General features: G+C 40.1%; 1 protein-coding gene across 7 annotated transcripts in view; it reads right to left on the bottom strand.

Moving 5' to 3' along the window:
• The window catches only part of DLC1 (DLC1 Rho GTPase activating protein), a 374,569-nt gene that overhangs the window by 249,457 nt on the left and 99,426 nt on the right, over positions 1-25,686 (bottom strand). For 4 of the 7 annotated variants that reach the window (XM_045018647.1, XM_045018650.1, XM_045018651.1 and 1 more), the window contains exons 3-4: positions 21,658-21,807; positions 16,500-16,640 (exon numbers count right to left, since the gene is read on the bottom strand). In XM_045018647.1, the coding sequence (XP_044874582.1) occupies positions 16,500-16,640; positions 21,658-21,807 (291 nt within the window). Of the gene's footprint in view, positions 1-2,630; positions 2,820-4,619; positions 4,674-16,499; positions 16,641-21,657; positions 21,808-25,686 lie in introns of those variants that run through there. The other 3 variants (XM_045018653.1, XM_045018654.1, XM_045018655.1) reach the window with 3 other exon arrangements.

Genomic DNA, 25,686 nt, shown 5'->3' with positions numbered 1-25,686 from the left:
AATGATGAGAAAGGAGAACAAATGGGTTAAATAAGTATTGATCTTAAGGTGCTAGGTCATGGTTAATTCCAATCCCTATGGCTTATTTCACCAAAATGTTTTACATTATAATATATTGCCATGTAAGTAAAATACCATTGATTTTTCAAAAAATGCAGAATCAAACAGCCTTGTATCAGACACTGATTTTTAAAAAATGAATACCAAATTTAAAGGGGAAAATACCTTAAAATAAACCCCAGTAATTATGTGAAAATTGTGATTGTCATGGGATCAAATAGAAAGTTCAATTAACCTAGATGGTGAGAGTCTTCTCTCATTGATTCTAATGGAAGAAACAATTGTCTCTTAATACTGTTTTTATGTAAATTGTAACATAGGCTTACATTTTTATTTGATGTACAGGTAAGGTTTTACTTGGCGTACATTAACTTGTTTTGTTTACTTCATTGGCAGAGTTCTACATAGAGACAAACTGCATCACTACCTACAATACCGCCAATCAGCAAACTCAGCCCAGGGCTAATGAGAGCCAGACCCAGAACATTCCTTCATAGCAGTGTTGCTGAAGTTTGATTGGGATTTTCTGGTTTGTCATAGAAGCTTTCTGTGCTCTTGCTGTTAAACTAATGGGTGGAATTCTAGCTCTTCTGCACTAGCCCTCCACATGTGTTTTAGTCATTCAAAGAAACAGCAAGTATCAGGAGGTAGCCGTGTAATCAAAATGCTCAAAGAGGGAGCAGAATATGGTTTTCCACTTGTCTCCCTCCCTAACCTGAATAAGATTTAGATCCTTACATAGGTCAAGTTTGGTGAAGATCTTCATTGGGCAGAGCCTTTTAAAAAGTTTGTTGGTAAGAGGTAAGGAGTACCAGTTTTGGATGGTTGTCTTATTTAGAATTTGATAGTCAATACACAGAGATAAGGAACTGTCCTTGGTGACCAAGAAAATTGGAGCCCCGGCTGGGGACTGGAGAAGAGGAACGATCCCTTTGCTTAGTCATGGGGCTGATGAGGTGGCAAAATATCAGCCTTCCCTTTGTCAAAAATGTCAGACAGATCCTGGTATTTTGCAAGTATAGCCATAGTAGTCTCTGGGGTGTGGGGAGTAGGAGGGAGTGTGGATGGTGCTAGAAAGGCCACTCCTGACCTCCCTGCCTTAGTCTGTCTTAGAGAGAAGACTTCAATGGGTACAAGAAGTTACCCTCCCCCCCAGACTGAGGTTGAGGTGGCATGACTCACTGCAGTGCAGGAAAAGTGAACTTGATTATGCCAGAGCTCCAGCAGATGTAAGGGTCATTGGCATTAGCCAAGTGATGCAGAAAATAACTGGGAAGCTGGAGGAATGGACAAGGCCAAACTTTAAGGTCTTCTGGTGGTCCTGGATGGTGGCAACTTCTAGAGGAGCTGTTTCTCACCAGCAGGGCTGGAAGATAGGAGGCAGCTGTCAACCACCTCAATATGGTCCAGGATGGGCTTGACCCGTGTTGGAATATGATGTTGCTGTGCAAATTATAGGTCCATAAAGTTACTAGATGCTCCAAAGTCCACTAGGGCTTCCAGGTAGACTCCCACTGTGGCCAGATGTCTTAAGCAGAGCAGGAACCGAAGGTGAGTAGGGTGAAGAGTCAACACTGACAGGGTGCCTGTGAAGTGGTGCCAAGGTTGTAAGCTAGAATGAGGGGAGTTACACTGTCTCCATCTGGTACCCTCATTCAGAGTCTGGTCATGGTGTTTCCTGGCTGGGAAACACTATATTTTGCTGAGCAACCTGAGGCATAGTGACCCACTCCGACCCAGAAAAGGCAGCATTGGTTCATTTTGGCATCAGAAAGGTGGGGCTGGACAATGCTGAGTTGCATGGGCTATAGTTGTTTCAGGAGTTCAGCAGGGGGCTAGGTTCAGGGAGGTTTGACTGAACCTGAATAAGGTCAGGGCACTACCTTCTTTTCCTGATGCTGCTCCCATACTGAGCTATCCACTCCTATGCTAAGGTCGATCAGGGCTGAGATTTCTGTCTGGTCCAGTTCATTCATCACTCAAACCAAACTGGAAATGGTGGTCTTGTGTGGTCCCATTCCATTCTATATCCGCTGCGTGGCAACAGTGTTCTGCAGCATTGCTGGTAATCATCTGGTGACCTTGTATCAGGGCCTGAAGCACTGACTCTGAGTGTGTCTGGTTTCAGTGGTTGAAGATGTCTGCCATGGCCTGCATAAAGTTCTTTAACTTGCCCAAGAGGGGACTAGGTTGCTCCTGCAAGGGGATGCCCAGGCTAGCACCTCTCCGATCAGGAGACTGATGACTAGGCCCACCTTGGCTCTGTTGATGGGATAAATTTGTGACCTCATCTGGAACAAATGGTAGCATGGGGTCAGGAATTCTTTAAAGGTCCTGTGATCCCCATCAAATCTGTCTGGGAGGGGAATCTTTGGTTCCTTTACCACTTGAAATAATGACACAGAGGCTGGGGCCTGAAGAATTGCACACTGGGCCTACAGAGTGCCAACCTGCCCTTGCACAGTCTGTATGGCACCCAGCAGGTCAGCTATAGAAAGGCCACCCTAGGCAGGATCCATCCCTACAGGTGACTCCGCCCACTGCCCACTCTTTCTCTGCATTGTCTTCTCTTCAGTTTTGGAGGGCTACTCAAACTGTTAAGGACTGGGCTATGGGTTGTCTCTTGCCTAATGGTCAGGGTGGGAAGCTGACTTAGTGGATGGAGCATAGGTGAGCAGGCATAGTGGCCAGAGCCCAAATCAGGAACTAAGTTACCAAGTCCATGGAGCAAGCCAGAGCTGAGAGCCAGGAATCAGGAGCTGAGGGTCAAAGCGGGAGTATCAGTCAGAGCAGGGGCAGGATCCAGGAGTGGAAACCAGGGATGGGAGCCAGGAACAAGGAACAGGAGAAAGGAAGAAGCTGAGGGCAGGACCAGAAACACAGTTGCAGGCATGAAACACTGCTGAGCAGCTAGAGACCCAGGGCTGCTGTAGGGTTTAAGAATGTGCCTGCCAATCAGCCAGTCAAGAGGCCAGATTCACTAGCTGAATCAGCTGAGGGCAATGATCTGGGTTTGAGTTCCGCTGTGGATCCCTAACACTAGGTTTAAGTTTACCTCAAATCAATATTCAAAGTTGACTTTTTTCCCAGTTAAGCATTATCTACTGCTATGTTAGTACAGTGCCTAGCACAATGGAGTCCTGTTCCCGGTTGGTCCCTAGGCACTATTGTAAAACAAATAATAAACCATAAAATCAGTAAGAAGATGCTTGTGTCCATGATAGTTAACTGAACTTACTGCTTGGTCACAGCTTAGCCATTCACCGGCACAGAAGTGTTAACACTTCAACTGGGATTTTCTTAATATTTGAGATTTTGTATTTTTTTTCCCAGAACTACTTATCTACCCTTACAATGCCAGATAGAAAAATAATGCTGTCTGGGAGGGGAATCTTTGGTTCCTTTCCCATTGGAAATAATGACAGAGAAGCTTTAGAAATAATACAAACTCTTTTGCCCTGCCCCTTCCTAGTCCCTGAAGTTTTGTGAATGTTAGTCATCTTCTATTTAGTTCATTTGGGAACTTTGAGATTCAGGACGAATCCACCAAACAACTCATTTTTCCTGCAGAAGCTTGGAAACACCACATTTATTTTGGACTCAAGTTGCTTAGCAGGCTGGTGTCACAATATCATAGTACAGCTACAGTATGCCAGGCAAAATAAAGCAAAATAAATAAGTGGCGCCAATTTCATCAACAATTTTTCTAGGCACTAGAAATTCATTTGGCATCGAGGGACATGTGGCTTTCATTTATAGTGCGACCCTGAGATGAAGCCTAAAATGCTGTATTGTATGTATGACAAGGGTATAGTTGTTACCTATTAGTCAATGGATGATGACTTAACTATCTTTTCATATACTTGCATTTTGGGGTTTACACTTGTTTGGTAAACTTCTGATGGCCTCCTTTAAGATTTTCTGCAATTAATGACAGAGGACGTAAGATGGACCAGCCCTTTCTCTGGCAGATTACTTCCCCTACCCTGCCAGCTCAGCTATAGCTCTTCCCACTCCATGTCTACCCACTCCCCCTGCCTGTGTGGAAGCGGGTATAGTGGCCCTAGAATGACTGCTCTTCTGATACATTGTGACTCCACAGGTGGGTAGCCCACAAATAGGAGTGACGGGCTCTTTATAGGCCCCCTTATTCTTCTTCATGGGCATGTAGGTTGGCTTATAGTTCAGCTCTGAAGACCCAACTGGTGTAACGTTATGATACTGAGACACCTACAGAACCCCCCCCCCCGCCAATTGTATCGACTGAAACCAAAATTCAACATGTGAATAACTCTATAAAGTTTCCATGCCTTTTACACTTTGCCTCTTGCCTCCAAGTGGTCTTGCTTCAATTAGGATATTTGTATTCAGCAAATAAGTAAAAATCATAAACTATTTTTCCACTTACTGCAAAATATTTCTGGGAAGAAGGAATGGCCAAAACCTAGAGGTGCACAAGCACTGTACTGTTCCCATAGATTGATATGGGCATTCAAGTAAATCTGTTGTTAAATGAAGTAATATTATACCATCACCAATGGGAGATTTAAATTCCTCACATTTCACTGCTTTAGCCCTGTCCTCGGTCTTGGTTCCCACTCCAAAAATCTCTCCTATAAACAAGTGAGAGAGGGAGACAAATTAACTTCACGCAATGCAAGTTGGTGAGCAATTTTAAAGCAGGAAAAGGCAGCTTAAAGAAGACTGAATAGGCCATCTCTCATCAGGGACATCTGGAGCTTGGGATTTTGTTATTGAGCTTCGAGGCTAGGTTTACTTATCAGGAATACTGGTGTGGGTGAATGTGTTTGATAGTTCAGGTATAATCATATGATATAGAATATTTTTTTCCCCCACTGCAATTTGACACCAGGCAGGAACATCCTGTGTCCCCATTACTATTTATGCCGACTGAGTTTCTTGGTGGTTATGTAAGGCCTTGATCCTGCAAATGTAAGAAAACCTATTTAACTATTTGCAGGCTGGGGCTATGAGAGAAAACTGCAGACTGAGGAAAGTTATGGAATTGAAGTTAAAGTTGTATACAGGTGATATATACTATAGGGACCCTGGAAGACTCTTCCTCTGCATCTGCTATCAATCATTGAACAATACAGTGGATTTTCTGGTTTTAAGTGAAATAAATCAGCCTGAATTATTTTTAATGCATGCTGTATAGCAGAATGTTGGGTGAATTTAATTTCATGTTGTTCTAAGGAGATCACTGATTCTAGGGTTTATATTTGTCAAATCAAGATATAAGACCAGACCAATAAATATGAAGATGATTTGTGAGGAGATTAATTCACCCAGTACCAAGTCTGCCTGGAGTGGAAAAGCAACAGTACAAACCATCTGCTACCTCTGCTCTGCTAGAGGCCATTAAACTGGCTGGTGCAGTCCCATATATGGGTGTGGATGGCATAGCAGAGGGCACGGCCAGGACAGTGAGAAGATGCTTCTCTCTATGAAGCCCAGTTACCCTCCCTCAGTTCAAGCAGGTGGCAAAAATAATTCCCTTCTGGTGCAGCAGGATGTAAATTGCAACCCCACTGCACCCATAGGAGTGAATCTGGCCTAAAGTTTTTTGAATTCTGTTTCCAACCTGATAGGATGTAGCAATATCCAAAAAGTAGCTTGTAGACCAACATATATAAGTATGCTCTCTTTGTAGAAAAGAAACCAATCTCTCTCATTCTATTTCTAATACACCCATTACTGAGGTACCTGAACACCATAAACATTAATATAAACTTCCACATTAATCTAAATTGTAGTTGTGAGGCAAAAGAGCCCAGCTTCCCAGCCCTAAACACCGGAGATCTGAATAGAGTGCGAAATGCAAACTACCTCTTGCTTTGATTTTGCAAAGCAAACTCTACTGATGAGATTTTGCAATACTCAATCATCTCCTCCCTCCCACTTTTGTCCATCTGTAACAAATAAACATGTCAAATTATAGCTGGGGGCAAATCTTGTTTCCCCTCCTGGAGCCAGACAACCCTGCTTACGGCAGACGAGATGCACCTAAATCTATTTATCCCTAATTTAAGTTCTTACCATTAGGCACCCTGAAATCTGAACATTTTGGCCTTGGTTTATTTTATTGTTTGAACTGATTGGTATCATTTTGAAATTCATCTGCAAACCAGCATATATGGTTTGGGAGATGAAAAAACACAAAGTACAGTGATTACTACTGTGAAACTACACCAGCAATGTGTCAATAAAGCCCTCCTTATTGCACAGAGACATGAGAACATTCATTCTCTGGAATCTGAAATATGATTTCTGTAATGTGGCAATGGAATTAATTACTGTACAAATAAAATGTCTGATCTGAACAAAAAAATGCTAACTCTGAATTCCATGTGCACAATGTTCAGCTCCTGGTATTCAGTTTAGGATCATTTGGAGATTGAGTCCATAGAGGTCCTAATTCTGCTTGCTTTACTGATGAAAATAATCCTATTTAGGACTAGTTGGACATTTTTCCAGGAATATTTTAAACAACTTTTTTCTGTTTCTCTTGAAATTTCATTCCAGTGGAAAATTTACAGCCATCCATAGTCTGCATGTAATTAATGGGAATATTTGTGAGTAAGACAAGCAGGACTAGAATCACAATACAATGCTATAAATCTGATTTTAGAATGGTGTGCTCAATATAAATGTCTGAAAGTGTAAAGTGAATTTGTTTTTCTTCAGATGCCCTCCTACTAGCATCAATGGCTTTCATGGTTTAAGCAGTAGATGGCAGCATTCAGTGTACAAATAAACTGAACACATTACCAGACTAAAAAGTATAATTAAAATTCAGTTGTTACTACAAAAGTCTTAAACCTCTCATCTTTATAAAACAATTTTCATCACTACCAAACTGATATCCTATTGGAAGACAGTTTTAAGCTATCAGCTCTATTTACTGTTTCTGTGGATCACTAAACATTTGTAATACGAACAAGAAAACATTTAAAATTTGCATATACACAAGTCATAAAATAGTTTGAAAGAAAAATGGAAAACAGATAAACATATCCATATATTTATAAACACACATCCATCTCAGGTAAGACTGGGTGTCTGAAAGGGAACAGGAGCTACTCACTTTGAACACCAGGCTATTTATTTGGGCATCAAAATACAGTCCTAAAAACCTATCTTTAGGCATTCATTTTGTAAAATCTTGGTCTGGGTATCCTATAGGTTATATAGGACCTATATTTTATAGCAAACATTCTATTGCCATGTTGGTTTTCACAAATACAAGCTTCTGTTTCCCAGTAGCTGAAAGCTTCTGAGTCATGTATTATTCCTAAGCAGTGTAAAAGTCTCAGATGTCAAATTTGGGTTGGGGTTTTTGGTCCTAATCTCAGCAGCAGTTTATTTTTCTCTTGCATTAAAATGAGCTCAGCTACCATATATTTGGGGATTTCATAGATTTGTTTTGAATTGCATACTTCAGAAAGCAGCTGATTACACAGCATTAAGGCAGCAGAGTATTAGGAGCATTCGTTTCCCTTCAGCTTAAAAAAATTACATTTAGAAATCCTGATGAATTAATACAGGAAGTTATATTCAAACAAATAGTGCACAAATTCCTTTTGGGGACTAAGGTAAAAAAAAAAACAAAGGAAAGGGTTTCAGGAGAGATACATAAAAGAAGCACATAATTGATCGCAGTAGTTCACTACTACATGATTGACAGTTATTATGATGTATTGCAACTGGACAGCTGATATGGAATTGTCTCCCCTCCTCCCCCCTCTAAGATATTCTTGTGTGGAAATGATAGATGGAAGAAACGATTATTCCAGTCCTCCTGGGCCAAATCCTAAGTCCCTACCCACTTCTAATCAGTCAAAACTCTCATTCAATTATTAAAGGGACCATACTTTTCAGTCAGTTAACAAGTAAGATAATAAACATTTCTCTCCCCATCATCCACCTTATTTAGTCAATGAGAATTCTGTCTGAGTGAGTACTGAGTAAAAGATAAATAAAACTTCAGGAATTTACCCAATGTATCAGCATAAAAATAGAAAAAATATATTGGAATGCATTTTAATTACTATTTAGTTACTATTTATTACAGCATTTATACCATGCTCGCCACCCTAGTAGTGTCAGATTTGGAATGAATAATAGTATGATTTCAGAGTGACACAAATCCTACAGGCACAGCTCACAATCAGAGATTTGCCTGGAGACTTGTCACACATGTTCTGTGTGATTGTGCACTCCTGACATTTCACTTTTTCAAAACTATTTCTTTCTCAATGATTCCCCTTGTGAAATTTTGACCCTTGAACATGGGGACACTAGAAGGGCCATGGTCCAGTGAGCTGTTCAACTGGTATGAACATTAGTGATACTATGAAATATATATATATGTCTTTCTATTGTTCTTGCCAATCTTTTTTTCTAAAAAGTATTAATCAAGATCGTAAAAAGGCAAAATAAAAACAAAGACACAGTGACTTCTAACACAGTTGTTTGATGCCTAAATGCACCTGGAAATTTGGTCCTAAACTACTGAGAACTGATAGCACAACAGAAAGCTGTTTATCAAGTCCAAAGAATTCCCTGGTTGGGAAAGGATTGGACCTGCTTGGATTTAGCAGAATCATTTAAACTATTTCTTGATGTACAAGGCAACAGTGACAAGCAGCATAACAGTGAAGTCTGGTCTTACAAGATACATAGAATGAGGGGGGATTTGATAGCTGCTTTCAACTACCTGAAAGGGGGTTCCAAAGAGGATGGATCTAGACTATTCTCAGTGGTAGAAGATGACAGAACAAGGAGTAATGGTCTCAAGTTGCAGAGGGGGAGGTTTAGGTTGGACATTAGGAAAAACTTTTTCACTAGTAGGGTGGTGAAGAACTGGAATGGGTTACCTAGGGAGGTAGTGGAATCTCCTTCCTTAGAGGTTTTTAAGGTCAGGCTTGACAAAGCCCTGGCTGGGATGATTTAGTTGGGTTTGGTCCTGCTTTGAGCAGGGGGTTGGACTAGATGACCTCCTGAGGTCCCTTCCAACCCTGAGATTCTATGATATATCTTGGATGCTTATTTTTCATGGAAGAAGCATACATTTCTTGATAGTTCATGAATTAAAATTCATGAATGTTTAAGTGTTCATTTACAAAAATGTCACATTGAATAGGTTTTTGAGCTCTCATTATCTGTTTTATGAATTTTAATGCTTACTAGTAGTTGAAAGCCAGTGCTGTCATGTGGCTGTAATTTGCAGAGTCATGTGTGTAAAAAAGCCAAAAATGGCTTAGAACTTACATTGGATGGTAACAGATCATGAAGCCCTGTGATGAATGAACTTGGTGGTATTCTAAACAAAAAGAACTCTCAACCATGCTTGTTGCAGTTCAGCTGTTCCATCCTGACTCAAGAGACATTCTAAACTTCAGAGTGATGTATGAGGGTATGATGGGGCATGCCTACTGTACCCCACCTCTTCCACAAATACAAACCACTCTGAGACCTTCTTGCTAGTAAACAGCAGCATGTACTTTATTTACACTGTCTCAGTCCATCCACCTAGATGAATCAATGTATCTTCTCCTTTGTACTGTGCACCAGCTTTCTTCTGGGCAGGGGATTGAGGTGTTTCTATTCAGACAACTCACCTTCTCAGGCTCTTCTAGTTGCTCTCCTCCTCCTTCTTTCTGTCTCTCCCCCATTCCTTCTTGAGAACTTCCTTCCTGTGCTCTTTTTAAGCCACTTGCCTGTTAATGGACTAATTAGCTCTTTAACTTCCTAACCAGTCTGGCCTAGTAATCAGGCACAGCTCTGAACAATCAGGCCTCCTCTGGGGAACCTAATTGGTGCTAATATAGATAAAGCTTGAGCCAGCACTCTGGTCACTTAGTGCTTGGTCACAGGAGACTAGTGGAGTCTTGATTTTAGTAGGGCTTTTGACACAGTCCCCACATGACATTCACATAAGCAAACTAAGGAAACGTGGTCTATATGAAATTACTAGAAGATGGGTGCATTACTGGTTGAAAGACTGTATTCAAAGAGTAGTTATCAATTTGCTCCCAAACTGGGAAGATGTATCTAGTGTGGTCCCACAGGGGTCTAGTACTATTCAATGTTTTCATGAATGACTTGGACAATGGAGTAGAGAGTATCCTTATAAAATTTGTGGATGACAGCAAGATGGGAGGAGTTGCAAGCACTTTTAAGGAAAGCATTAGAATTCAAAATGATCTTGACATATTGGAGAATGGGTCTGAAATCAAGAAGATGAAATTCAGTAAAGACAAGTGCAAAGTATTACTACATTTAGGAAGCGGGGAAAAAATCAAACACAAATAAAAAATGGAGAATAATTGGGTAGATAGTAGTACTGCTGAAAAGGATCTGGGGGGTTATAGTAGATCACAAATTGGATATGAGTTAACAATATGACGCAGTTGCAAAAAAACCTACTATTCTTGGGTGTATTAACAGGAGTGTCACGTGTAAGATATGAGAGGCAATTGTGCTGCTGTACTTCAGCATTGGTGGAGGCCTCAACTGCAGTATCGTGTCCAGGTCAGGGTGCCACATTTTAGAAAACATGTAGACAAATTGGAAACAGTTCAGAGGAGAGCAATATAAATGATGAAAGGTTGAGAAAAAAAAAAACCTGGGCATGTTTAGTCTTGGGGAAAAAAAGACTGGGGGTGGGGACCTGATCATAGTCAAATATATTAAGGGCGGTTATAAAGAGTATGTTGATCAATTATTCTCTATGTCCACTGAAGGTAGAATATGTAGTATAGGCTTAGTCTGCAGCAAGAGAGATTTAGGTTAGGAAAAATATTTCCAACTATAAGGATAGTAAACACTGGATTTGGCTTCCAAGGGAGGTTGTGGAATCCTTGTCATTGTAGGTTTTTAAGAACCGCTTCGACAAACACCAGTCGGGGATAGTCTAAGTTTACTTCGTCCTGCCTCAGCACAGGGGGCTGGACTAGATGACCTCCTGAGGTCCCTTTCAACACTACAGTTCTATGATTCTATGATAGTTGTGTTGATTTGTTGTATGGGTTGTGCTGAGAGAGTTGTGTGGAGTTGTGCAGATGGCAAATGAGGGGTGTGTGCTGTGATAAGGGGCTCTGTGTGTTTGGGGTTATTGCTGTTTGTGTTATATGGGTGGTTGTGTTGATTTGTGTCTATGCGGGGTTGTGCTGGGAGATGTGTTCATTTGCGCAAGTGGCATTTGGATATATGGGTTTGACAGTTAGGCCAAGTAATCCACCATCTGTGCAGTCTCCCTCATACAATGAAATTGCATCTTGTAAATTAGTTGTAAAATCAGGGTGATGATTGAGTTACTTCTGATATCACAATGGTCTAGGACTCAAGGCATAGCATAGATACATCTCTTACTTTAGCTATACACAGCATGGATATAATTTGTAAAGTCAAAATGGGTGAGAACTTAAAAAATGGAGAGTAACAGGCTGCAAAACCCACCGATGATTCAACTTGGTGATATTCTGAACAAAAAGAGCTCTCCTCGCTGCTTCCATCACCACACACTAACTCGGACATTTTAGGTTTTAGAGTGACATTTCTGATATCTTATTATGTAGATTAATGAAGAATTTGTAAATACTTCATCCGGATAACACAGGCTTAGGCTTTGATTCTGCTAAGAGATCTCTGCACTAGGGTGGAATGGATAGCTTAGTGGTTTGAGCATTGGCCTGCTAAACTCAGGGTTGTGAGTTCAATCCTTGAGGAGGCCACTCATGGATCTGGGGTAAAAATTAGTCCTTCTAGTGAAGGCAGGGGGCTAGACTCAATGACCTTTTGAGGTCCCTTCCAGTTCTAGGAGATTGGTATATCTCCAATTATTACCTTTTTTATTGCCTTTTTATTACCCTGTGCCTAGTGGGAGCCCTCCTGAAGTCTGTATGTATTTGTGATAAATGAAGCGGGGGTAGCTCCCTTTTATGGACACCCAACCAGCCAGTTAGGTGTAAAATCCCTCTTTTGTAGCTGTTCTTTGCTTGCTTTACCTGTAAAGGGTTAAAAGTCCCCCAGGTAAAGAAAAGGAAGTGGGCACCTGACCAAAGAGCCAATGGGAAGGGGAAAGATGGGGAAAGAAACTTTCCCTTTGTCTGTTGTTCTCTTTGGGCTGCAGGGACATGGAGCAGCAATGCTGTAAGCAGCTTTAAGCCAGGTATGATTATAAATTATCAATTCATACCTCGAACCTACTTAACTGAAGCCTTAGATCTGTAAATAAAATTAGGGAATGTCTAAAAAGACACAATTAGGGTTATTTCTTATTGACTTCTGGACTCCTCTGTGCTAACCCTTGATGCTTTTGTTTGCTTGTAACCTTTAAGATGAACCCCCAAGAAAGCTATTTTGGGTGCTTGATTTTTGGAATTGTTCTTTTAAAAATCTAGCAAAAGCCTAAGTTACAGATGTATTTCTTTCTTTTTCTTTTTAATAAAATTTACCTTTAAGAACAGGATTGGATTTTTGGTGTCCTAAGAAGTTTGTGCACATGTTGTTTAATTAGCTGGTGGCAACAGGTAATTTCCTTTGTTTTCTTTCTCAGCTCTTCCCCGGAGGGGAGTGGGTGGGGGTGAAAGATCTTGAGGGTACCCCACAGGGAGGAATTCCCAAGTGCTTCTTCCTGGGTCCAAGGGGGATTTTTGCATTTGGGTAGTGGCAGCATTTACCAAACCAAGGTCAGAGAAAAGCTGTAACCTTGGGAGTGTAATACAAGCCTGGAGTTGCAAGTATTAATTTTTAAAATCCTTGAGTGCCTTCACCTTCTGCACTCAAAGTGCCAGAGTGGGGATTCAGCCTTGAAAGTATCTCATTGTGGTACTGATTGCAAAGACTGCACTGGGTCATTTCATTGTTATAGGCAAGGTTGGGTGGTTGAAGTTACTTTGAAAAATGAATGTACTATAAATTAGTGAGTATTGCAGCTCTGGAAAACAATCATTTGGAGACTGAGTCCATAGAGGGCCTAATTCTGCTTGCTTTACTGATGGAAGTAATCCTATTTAGGACTAATTGGAAATTTTTCACGAATATTTTAAACAACTTTTTTCTGTTTCTCATTGAAATTTCATTCCAGTGGAAAATGTACAGCCATCCATAGTCTGCATGTAATTAATGGGAATATTTGTGAGTAAAACAGGCACTGTGAAGTGCCATTGTATCATCCTTCCTTGCCTTATTCTCCCTTTGATGCATTGCTCTGAATATACAGGCTGTCCTTGGTGAAGTCAGTTCCTTGAATGTATCTAAGAGCAGGATTTGTCTCTTATCAAAGAGTGACCATATAATCTGATGTGGTTGATCAACACCCAAATCCCTAGTTTTAATATTTTAGTAGTTTTATATGCTTCTAATATATATTATAGTTAAATGTGTTGGTTTCCTCATTTTAGAGACATAGCAAGACCTTAATAGAGTTAAATGTTTAGGTACATTTTATGTTCAGTTTATAAAACATAAAATATATCTGCTATTTTTTGCCATTCCTTTCAGTAACTAATTGTAGCCATACTTCATTGTTTCCACACTGTTGGTAAATAGCAGTACCTACTAAAAATAAACACCTGCAATTCTTAAGGCATTATAATAGTACTACTCCAGAAGGAAATAAATCCTTTTAAATAGCCCCCATTAAAAAGAGTTCACTAAGTTTCCACAGCAGGAAATAAGATATAAAATAAAGCTATTCTCAGCCAGCTACCATAACAAAACAAACTATTACAACATTCACTTCCATAGATAGAACAGCCAGCACGAGCGATTTCACCAGTGATTTCACAGGGGAGACCATCTGCACATAGACATCCCTGGTGACTATTCTGGGAAGGTTCAACCAGCTGGTGTTGGACACATTTGTTACACTCCAATGCCAAATTGTTCCTTTGAGTCATGTACACTTGGCTCTAACTGCTTTCTGTGCAGTATGGGGTGGGGCATGCCAGCTAAGCATCTTGCTAACAGCATCTAGTGGTGGATATCCCTGTCAGGGGTGGTTTAGATGTTAGACTAACACTGGGGCTAAAGGTATGTGGGGATGAGAGATGGTGGATTTCCCACCCCCTCCAAGGGGATTCAAAGAAAACAGATTTTAAGAACCAGTGGCTGCAGGATGAGGGGCAAATCTCTCAATGAGTTGACAGCTGGTGCAATGGTATGCATCAGCACTATGCTTGCTAGCTGCTACAGTGCCCAGCTAGCACGTCCTGAAAGTACAAGACCCACAGTGATAGAGCATACCTGGTAGAGGTTGGCACTATTGGGGGTTGTACTCCTTCCGAGGGGTGGGAGAAAATAACCGGGGACTGGATCCATTGTTTATTTATCTAATCTATCACCATAGTATCTGACAGCTCTTGGTGTGATCATATTTACTAATCTTTTCAGGAAAAAACCCTCAACCCTGGAATGAGATACAGCATGAAAAGTTTCAGGAAGAGGGATTTCATTTAGGGAAACTTAGGGGAGGTTTTGAAAATTGAGTTGAATAAAATGGAAACTTAGAATTAATCTTACATATGAAGTGACTGCTGCAACTCTGTAAATGTACATGAAGTATACATCTCTATATACACTGTGTTAAAATATTTAAAAATATTCCATAGCAAAAGAAAAAACAGAATCATTGCAAAAATACACATTAAAAACGCACATCACAGAAAAAGAACTACTTAGCTACGTCCAGCACTAACTCAGAGCCAAAGTCATCAAAGAACAAAAGCTTTTAAATGGGGAATTAATATTTCACCATACCTAGCTCCAGTGATGTTTATCCCATGGCACCACTGCTGACCAGAAAGCTAGCTGTTCAAAGACCCCCAAATATTAGTAGTGAAATCTAAATGAAAAATTTTTTTTATTACCTTTGAGAGTCTTTGATGCTTGCTCTTCTCAACAAGGGGATGGTGAAATGCGACATTCAGACTGCATCCCCCACCAACTTTACTGTGCTCAAGAGCTTGTGTTGTGCTTTATGCAATTATTGACAAAGTGCAGAGCCCTCTATTTGCTATAGCTATGCACTGGTTCAAATGATTAATTACATGGGAATTTATTTTTACACAAGCGCAGAATTCTAAATCCACATAAATGTTTATTGGAACCTTCATAACTGCAGCAATAAAGAGCCATTAGTTAGCTTGCTATTACAGTGCAGTACATATTGATATGCGTTAAAAATAAGTATATAAGTTTGCTGTTTCGGACCAGGCTCACTTTTTGTTTCTAGGTTTTTGCCCAAGTTCTCTGCCTGCCCAATTACCTTTGGGTGTAGCAGTGGGGAGAAGTGGAAGGGCCTACCACAGAGTTGGTGAAAGTGCCCAGATTCTGTGGTTGGTTCTGTGCCAGCCCTGACAGAGTTTAGAGAAGCCTAGACTTCTCTGGTTCATGACATGAGGATTTACCCAGCAGAAGATCTGAAGAAATGAGAAGAGCAGAAGGAGCTGGTGCCTTGCTTGGGAGTTTCTGGGGTACATAGACTTTCTGATGAGTGGAACTGCAACAGCACCTGAACGTGAAAAGATGGGCCCCAACTCTGAGGCCCTTATCCATCTGTTGTCATCTAAAGAAAAGTCTGTGCCTTCAGCAGATCCCCTCACACTGAGGGGTAGAGAGAATGAAGACCTCACCTCACCATGTTTTGGGGAGAAAGGCAAATAATATTTAACATGGATTTTTGCAAAAAAAAAAAAATCTCTCTTCTGAAATGCCAGTCACCTAAATTACAGGAAATTGGATTAGGTATCTGAGACTAGCCAAGGTACACTGCCTTAGACTCTCCCATTCTTGTGTGTATATGCATTAGTGCAGATTCTCCAGATAGGGAGAAATGGGGGCAGGGAACACTAAGGATTGCTTTGCACATTGCACACACAGATGAAATCATTTCAGATAATTTTGTTCTCTGTGGGTCCCCTTCATTATTTCTCCTTGCTGACATCCTGTTACCACGAGGTATGTTGCATCACCACATAGTGTTATGACCTGTGATGACAGCCACCCAAATTAGTGAGCTCCCTTGTCTATCTTGATCGTCTACAAGCACTATGTAAATGTATGCTATCAGAATCTGAATCCCACAGAAAGATATTCCTTACAGCTGCTGTAAATCTTATCTTCCAAAGTCAAACACTGTGTCTCCATTATGGTTTGTCTTTTTACATGAAAGCCAAACAATTATCAGCACATAGTCCCAGATTAAATACCAAACCTCTAGTTCATCTAAGAATGCATCCTGCATTTTAGGAAACATGCTAAGGGAAACCTATGACAATTTCAAAGCTTTCCATACATTGCTTAGGGACTGTATACTGCTCTACAGCCTGTATAGCATGTGGCACATCATCTCTATCAGTTCTGTCCAATAATGAGGACATATGATAAGATTAACATTGTTCTAAACTCACCCCAGCCTTGGGTTTAGCTCCAGAGCCAGCCATTGGACATGGAGATGTTAGGTCAGCAGCATGTATATCAGGAGGCAAGTGTGTTTGGGAGTGACTTATTGAAACAATGTCTGCTCCACTTGCAGAGCCAGATTCCAAATCCTGTCAAAAATGATACAAATCTCTTTAGTACATATTAATATGGAACTGTTTAATGCAGGTTACTATGTTATTTAAATAACATAAATAACACTAAATAACAAAGTGTTTATTTAGGCATATCCAAATACAATATATTTTTAATTCAGTAAGGTAACAGCAAACATCCTCTTGTTCTCTCTCCTCCCTTACACGTGCACTCTTTCACTTTCATTCTTCTCAGTGAAGGTGGTTTGCATTAGCTGCTGTGCTGAAATTATAAATCACCACTAACATCAAAGCTATTATTCCCCTAAATGGGAGGGTGTAGAGTTAAAAAAAAATCATCTAAGAGTTGCAGAAGTCTGGCATTATTTTCTTATGCTTAGTGTTTCCTGTGTATCTTGGGTTCTGGGCCCACCTTCTGTCTCTGGAAGCATTTGCAAGCTCAGTGAACATATGTAAAACAGGTGAGGTGACATCATCATTTAGCAGTTTGTGCAATTCAAAGGTGCAGCTTCTTGTTATTTTGGCATTAAATTAGTATGGGATGCATTTGCCAAATGCAGTCTTTGGTTAAAGTGCCTTCACTTTTTAGGCCAAGGGTTATATTTACATTTTAAGAATGTAACAAAAATAGTGTATTGGGAAATAAACACATCCTTTTAAAAATACCATGTAACATCTAGTTGAGACAATGTAAACATAATAATTGCTTTGGAAACAAGATTTTTATGCTACTTTGCACAATACTCATAGGCACTAAGGTTTATAGGAAATCAGTGATCACATGTAAACAGTACAGTATCAGAATAATGCTAATAATCCAGTATTTCATATTTTGTCTCCCTCTAAAGGCTCAGCTGCTTTTCATTCTGAAGGCAAGCATCATCACGAATTATCTTGTAAAATTAGTTACTGTTCTTCGACACACACATATGCAGGTGAGCTATGAGTTAGTGTATCGAAGTGCACGATCAAGCTTTCAGTCATCTAAGACAAATGGGCTGCACCATATTATACTGCACTTGGGTGTGTATAGTAATGTGTTTCAGGTTCACAGCAATTTTCCATGCCACCTCCCTGGATGCCATTTCCAGCTCTCCTTCCCAAGAGTCCATCTCCAATCTATTCTCTTATTCTCATTCCAGGGCTCCACCCTCTCGGCTAGCAGTTCTCAACCGGGGGTCAGGGGTCCTCTGGGGCAACGCGAGCAGGTTTCAGGGGGTCTGCCAAGCAAGGCCAGCCTTAGACTCACTGAGGCCCAGGGCAGAAAGGCAAAGCCCTGCGACAGAGGGCTGAAGCCCAGGATCCTGAACCCGACACCTGAAGCCTGAGCAACTTAGCTTTGTGAGGTCCCAGTTGCCTTGCTTGCTACCCTCTAACGCTGGCCCTGGATTTTATGTGCAGAAAAATAGTTGTTGTGGCACAGGTGGGGTGTGGAGTTTTTATAGCATGGTGTGTGTGTGTGTGGGGGGGGGGGCTCAGAAAGAAAAAGGTTGAGAACACCTGCTCTAGGCCATCCACCTGTGATTTCCCAGATTCGCTTCTCTCCCATGCCACTTCTGCAGTAGCCCCCAGCCACATCTCCTGTGAGAAGGCTCCCCGTCTGTGAGTCCTGCCCCTGTTCAGGGAACTTCCCTCCAAGACCAATCCCTTGCTCCTGGGCTCAGCTTCCCACAGACCTCCATTTAGGCCTGCTGCATAAGGGCTTCCCACAGTGTTCCACTCACTCAGGCCTCACTGTCTGTGAGATCCAGCCTCTAACATTAACCCTCTTGTTCTGGGCTCAGCTCCTCTGAATCAGGCTGGTTCTTCCCCTTGTTCCTAGGGGCCTCTGTGTAAGCCTGCCTGTAACTCAGCAGGAACTCCCCAACTCTGACCAGTCCTCACCAGCAACCTCCTTCACTTTTTGTTCTTCCCAGTGGCGCTCCGTTTCAGCTGTCCTGTCCTTCTGTCCCAGGAAGCTCTCACCTGCTCTTTTCTGTCTCTCCCAGCCAGCTCTCACCTGCCCCTTTCCTCCTGATTCCCCACTCTCTCAGCCTCTGTCCATTTATATGGCACAGATGCCTACTCTTAAGTCCAGTTGGGAAGCAGCTGAGGAGTCCCAGGTGCACTGGACCCTGCTCCCTCTTAAAGGGGCCAGTGACCCTGTGGCAATGTTGTATGCATTCTGGGTTTCATATCTATCATTGCATAATCATTTTCGGATACCAACAGGTGCACTGCTAGACCTCTAGAGAGCTTGTTGCAAGGCCATACCAGAATGAGCACACTTAGCCACCTCTGAAAGCTCACTAGGTGCTCCCACTGCCTCATGTTCTTTTCTTGGCTAGTAGAAATATACCATGAAGCCATTTGGGGCTTTTTACATGCTGCCTTCCAACAGGCTCCCCACAACTGACAGCTGTAGAATGCAAAGCAGGATGATAGATATTATGGATCTCTCATTATCGTACCATATATTAAACCCACTATAATGAGAACCCCTAAGAACAATGGAACATTAAGGGACAGATTCTCCTCTATGACATGCAAATTCCAGTCTAAAGGACATCAGTGAAAGTTACATATGTGATATCTAAGCACACAAGTTGTCCCTAAAAGATCAAAAGATTAAAATAAAACAGTTTTAAAAGGTTATGAAGATAAGAGGCAACATTGGCCTTAAACAGTTACATTATTCTAGTGACATCTCTGTTCGACATCTGCATGAGGAGCATATATTTAATAGTGGTCTCTTCAACCTAACAGAGAAAGATATAACATTATCCAATGGCTGGAAGTTGAAGCTAGACAAATTCAGACTGGAAATAAAGTGTAAATTTTTAACAATGGTCATTAACCGTTGGAACAATTTATCAAAGGTCATAATGGATTTTTCCTCACTAACAATTTTTAAATCAAGATTGGATGTTTTTTCTGAAACATAGGCTCTAGGAACTATTTTGGGGAAATTCAATGGGCTGTGTTATACAGGATCTCAGACTACATGATCACAATGGTGCCTTCTGACCTTGGAATCTATATTATCAAAGCAACACATGTACTTTTTATCTGAAATGAATTAAACATTTCCCTGTTTTCAGAATATTCTAGATAACATTTCTTAATTTCCATCCCTCATCTTTTTCCCCTCTAAGCAATCACAAGTTTTTTATGGAGAACAGGCAGCCTACCAATAGTTAAGTTTTCAACCAGCTGCCATTATGCAGTCTTAATAGACTGCAACGTTGGCCTGCAAAAGTGGTTTTGCCCCAGAATTCCCTGATTGACTTTGAAAGCAGAGGAGAATGTTTATGCAAAGTTGAAGAACATACACCATGCCTTTTTTTCAGTTACAACTAATTAAAAATTGCCTTGATATGGACTTTTATTTCTGTCTCCTTTTAGCTCAAAAATGACATTAATGTCTCTTCAAATTTTCCATACAGTTAAAACTCCTTGAAAATTCATGAGCCAGCTATATTTAAAGGGAATAGAGCATAATTTTTTTTGATAGTTTGGGACCCTATTTCTACACTCACTAATTTCAATGGGAATTTTGGACTCCACTTTGATTCCATTATTGTCAATGGGATTTTCTGCAAGCATCTGCACGGGGAGTGGGATTGAGCACCATGGGTGAAATTCATCTCTGCACAGAGGGAGAATGCACAAAAGCTCATGTACTGCTTAAATCCCACTTTCCTATGGCTTAAGTGGGATTTGAGTGGGTGCATTAACTTTGGGCAGGTCCTTGGCACAGGGATGAAGTGCACCTCTGAGAGTACTTTCTATGCAATTTGAAGATTTGAGTGCAATGTAATTTCAACAAGAGAAATAAAATTAAAAAGAAAAATGACATCAGGAGACACTTAACAGCCAGTCAAAGTCTTCAAAAGTCTCTCATTCAAACTGAAAACATTTCTATTAAAGATTTCAGAGATATGTAGTAGCTATGTTGTTTTGTGTTGTACTTTCTTTTTCAGTTTTGATTTGGTTTCTTCTAAGGAGGAGTTTAAAAAATTGCCAGTCGAGTATCTCACAAAGCATTATTATTATTTTAAATAGTGAACATTATGGCAGTCCCTATTGAGAGATAAGCAAATATTTATGATTTGGGGGTATTTCAACACCTCTATATTTTAAGTGGCTTAACTGTAATATGCTGTCAAACTTTTTGCTAAGTAACAGAATACAAACATGAATTGTATTATATTATTAACTACATGCTCTTCAACTGGCCAACATGCTAAGATTCAAATAAAAATAGAAAACCATTTTTCTCCTACATATTACTAACTGGACTGTATGGAAATGATGAAGATGACTTTGTTAGAAAAAAAGCTTAATTCCAAACACTGGATAGAATGAACATGTTTCTTTAAGATTGGTTATTTTTAATTGCAAAATAAGGATGGTTAAGATGAGCAGAAAGCCTGCATTATAACATTTCAAACAAACCTGTTGAAAAGTTGGTAGTATTGCTCACATCTACTTGTTTAAACAAATCTTTTAAAATAACAATTTATTCATTAGTTAGTGAACCGCTCTATCCTCTTTCATATTGTCCTCTGCAAAAGACTCTCCATCTAAATAAAAATTGTGGATTATGCTGGAATATTATTCTAACAAAGGAGGATTTCATAAGTGGTTCACAAGTGGCTCCCTGCTGAAAAAATTCTGGACTCCACAACTAGGAACAAAATAAACTGTAACTAATGCACATTTTCAACTCTAGCTATTACAAATCAAGTGGAATGTGCATATATTCACAGGCTAACGTTATTGTGATTCTAACTCCACTCTAATTTGTCTTAGTGATAAGAGGTAATAGAAACAGCCTGACACCTTTTGAATTTTGCTGTTCTCCCATTCTTTCATCTGGGATGTTTTCATAATTCTCCCACATATCAGCTCTCTTTTCACAGAAAAGTGCAATCTGCAAGTGAAAGGCTGATCAAAGTAATGAGAGAGAGATAGAGAGGAAGAGAAATGAATGAATGAACCAAAATAAATCTAATTAGAATAAAAAGAAAGAGTTAGCAAACAGGCTCACAGGTATATGCCTCCGTTTGTACGTTGGGGTGCTGGATGGTGAAGAGCCTGTACTGAGAGCATTTTCAATATCCTGATCGAGCTGGTCCAGTTTCATAATTAGCAGCACCATGGAGTCCAATCGTGACCGATCTCGATCTTCTCTCATTTCCTGAGGAACAGAACATACAATTACTGAATCTGAAAGGGCACTTCATGGAAAGAATAAAAAGCTCTCTGTTCCCTAATTTGACAAAAAGTCATTGAATAATGGGCAACAAACTCTCATTTTTTGAGGGAAAAAAGAAAAATATTTTGTATCATCAATGGGTTGTTCACTCAGAAAAGGTTGACTTACTGCCAGTTAAGCATTTGGTACACATATTTAATATACATCTTGTACTAGAATGTGTGAGGAAAGAACACGTACAATACTATTGACATAAATGCACTGTGGGGATTTCTCCAATTCATGAGTAATCTCCCATTCAAAAGGGCTATCTAAACTTATCCTCCTTTTCCAAACCCCTACCCCCACAGTTAATTCGTTTTATTTGAAGTAAAGTTCTCTTTCCTTCTGATGAACAAAGTAAAATATGTAAAAATATAAGTGGCATATTTTTGAATGTGTGATAGAAATGGGAAAAAAATCCACAGAAAGCCATTTTTCAGCTGTCTCTGAATACCATGTCCTTTGACAGTGGCACCCATTAATCCTGCTGCTGTACCGTATGGACTTACCAATGCATTTAGAAAACCAATTGTTTGAAGAGTTTGTGTCTTGGCTGTAAAATCTTGCTGTACATGAAATCTCCCTGTCCTGTAATAAAATACAGGCTGTATTTATAGATGCCTGCACAGGGGACAGGAAACTCCATATGCTTCCCATCCCAGAATCTCTCCCACATTCCCTTGTTGGGGGATGGAAAGAGAAGAGTTATAATTCCTCCTTTAAAAGAAGCTTGGAGTGTGAATCCCCAGACCAGCAGAGGCACAGACAAACCACACATAAGCCTGTTGCCTCTGTACTTGCTTTGGATTCCAATGACAGGCATCCAAGGGCTGATTAGGGCCTTAAAATATTATGAAAAATAGCATCTGGATGATGCTCACTGAAGGTAAAGCAGTTATGGTGCTAAACTCCACTGCAGCTCTTGGAAAATAAGCCCTATGTATTCTTAACTATTGGAAATGGAAACTAATCAGTGAATGTTTTGTTGGGCATTAGAGAAGCAGAAATACAAACCAACATCCCTGTAGAGTGTTAATTAGTCATTGGGACAGCTGAGTAAGACTTTCATAATGAGAAGCAAAACCCAGGTTCTTGTTTCAGTTTTTGCTACAATTTAAAATTCTGGCCAGACTTGCTGAAGGGATCCCTGAGCTGTCAGAGCCTCCTGGGGAACGTGAGCAGATTTTAGAGTGAACCTGAAATGTATAGCGTTAGTGGGAAGCCACATGGCAAGCAGTGAATTTTACTATCTTCCAAGTTGAACCCTTGCAACCAAAACCTCTGAATTTCTTTGTTCTAGTTGATGTTTTTGGACTTTGGTATATTAGGGGACAAATAGTGTCATGGATGCAGAAAGCAGTGGAACAGGTGAGGCTTTGCTGCACAGGGAGGTGAGGAATCCTCCGCATACTGTACCTCTACCTCGATATAACGCGATCCGATATAACATGAATTTGCATATAACGCGGTAAAGCAGCACTCCGGGGGGCAGGGCTGCGCACTCTAGTGGATCAAAGCAAGTTCAGTATAATGTGGTTTCACCTATAACACGGTAAGATTTTTTGGCTCCCGAGGACAGCTTTATATTGAGGTAGAGGTGTATCTGGCTCCATGGCCGCTCCACCATACTGTTGTGTGGGTGATCGGGGTTGTGCATGACTGATATTGCTATGACTAAGTTGATTCACTAGTCAACCCCCCTGCCTAAAGAGGGGAGCACAGCTGCCACAGAAGCAGAACCACCCTACGGGGCCCAGAAAAGCCTGCATCAACAAGATCCCCCGATTATTTTAAAATACATTTGTATTCCTCTTCCTTGGAATCTTAGCACTGAAAATGTAAACCAATAGCAAACAATCATGAAACTCGAAAGGAAAAAGCAAATGAGCTGCATTTCTGCAGCAAGAGGTGAAAAGTGATGGGGGTTGGAAAGGCATTAAATATCACCCAGAGGTTTTACGTACAATGAATCAGTCAGATTTGGAGTTTATTCCAAACAATCCTCTCACAAATTCTCCCCTAAATCCTTAGGCTGGCTTTTCATGAAGTGGATTAATAATGGTAGAGAGGAATCACTTATAATTAAGAAGCGGCAAAGCATTATTATTTTTATAATAAGCCTAATTATTATTATCCAGAAAAGATAATTAGGCCTGATGCAGGGGATGAGGGTTTGGGCCTAGGATCCTTTTCAAAACAAAGATATATTTAGGCCTCTAAGTACTGTATTATTGCAATACTCCTGTGAATGGGAGTCAGAACAGCATCCTGGCTGAGGAGTTTTTCATTTGTTTGTTTTTTTTAAAAACAAACAGACTTTTCCATTTGCACTGCACTTGAGCATGACTCATTGTATATCTCTATCATTGCTTTCTGTCTCTTTCACAAAAGCCTAACAATTATACCAACAAAAATTAAAGTATACCATTAAAAAAAAAAGCTATTCTTGAGTTGGAAATCCAGTAAGATAGATGAATCCTCTATAATATTTATTCAGTGTATGTCGAAACAATTTTAGCCTTGATATTATCAAACCAAGTTCCAAGACTTTTACGGCTTATTTGTCTTCTCCATATTCCCTCATGTGTATATTCTGAGATTTTGTTACCAACTTGTGATTTTATCTGAAGTTAGCAAGACACCAACAATCCATTTCTTTTCTTTTGAAGTGACAATATTTCCTTTCCCTCACCCGCCACGCTCCAGATCTTTTCTCAATTGCAAATTATTTTCAAGATGATTGTAACATCCAGTAGTTGTCAGGTATATTACATTAAAAAAAAAAAGGCTACAGAGTTAAGCTCTGAAAAGTTAGAAGATGCTAGAATTAAAGTTGTCTGTGCACCTTAATCTGGCTCCCTTGTGTGTTTGCATTATGATACTGTCTAACAACATGCCATATACTTCTCTTCTTCCCACTCGCCACAGGACACCTGCCTTATTCAGTTAAACTAGTGATATGTATTCTAAAGTTTAAATAAGTCTTAACATGTTTTTTGTCAGGGAACTTATTTTACAACGTGTCAAAATTCCTCCCTGACTCCAGAAAGGGAACAATTTAGGTCATGATGTATTGAAATTTATAGTCTGCAAGTTTTATCTTAGCTGGTGTACCCAAAAACAATGTTAAGAATTAAGTATGAGCAAATATATCAGTAATATAGGCTAAAACACACTGTATTTACCCCCAAACCATCAGATGTTGCAAATACCCACAAACCAAACATTAGAAACCTAGGAAATTCAGAGATAAGGTTACACTTAAAAGAAATCCAAACATGCTCAAGTATGAAAAGGCACCCAAACAATCCTAACTCTGCCATGTAGTAAAACCATGCAATAACCATACAATTATGACTAAGGCATTTCAGTGTGTGGTCCCAGATTACATTAAACTGATTTTTAAAGACACATTTTCTTTTCCCACCACTAAACACTCTACTCCGTGCCACTACAGGGGTACTTATCTGTGCATTTACATAGCTTAATACATTTGGATTTCCTTTAAATGTAATTTTAACTTTGAATTGCCCGTGTTTACAATGCTTGGGTTTAGGATAACTGCAATATCCCTTTAATGTATTTTATCTTGATATGTGCTCTCAACCTTAATGAAGTTTTCTCCTGGGAATTTGCTTGAGTTTTCAAATTTAAAATTCCATACATGAAGAAATAAACATGAAACCCAAAAGGGAATGTTACCCTGGGATATTTTTAAAGACTTGAAAATATTTAATCTCAACTTTTAATATTTTATTTGTACTCTTATAGATATCTTCATTTGTCCACTGTGGAGCAGAACAAATAGGGTTGCCAACT

Source organism: Mauremys mutica, chromosome 5 (genome assembly GCF_020497125.1).
Source record: "Mauremys mutica isolate MM-2020 ecotype Southern chromosome 5, ASM2049712v1, whole genome shotgun sequence".
NCBI classification, from domain to species: domain Eukaryota; kingdom Metazoa; phylum Chordata; order Testudines; family Geoemydidae; genus Mauremys; species Mauremys mutica.
The sequence above is the reverse complement of the archived record's forward strand: the minus strand, read 5'-3'. Positions and strand labels throughout refer to the sequence as shown.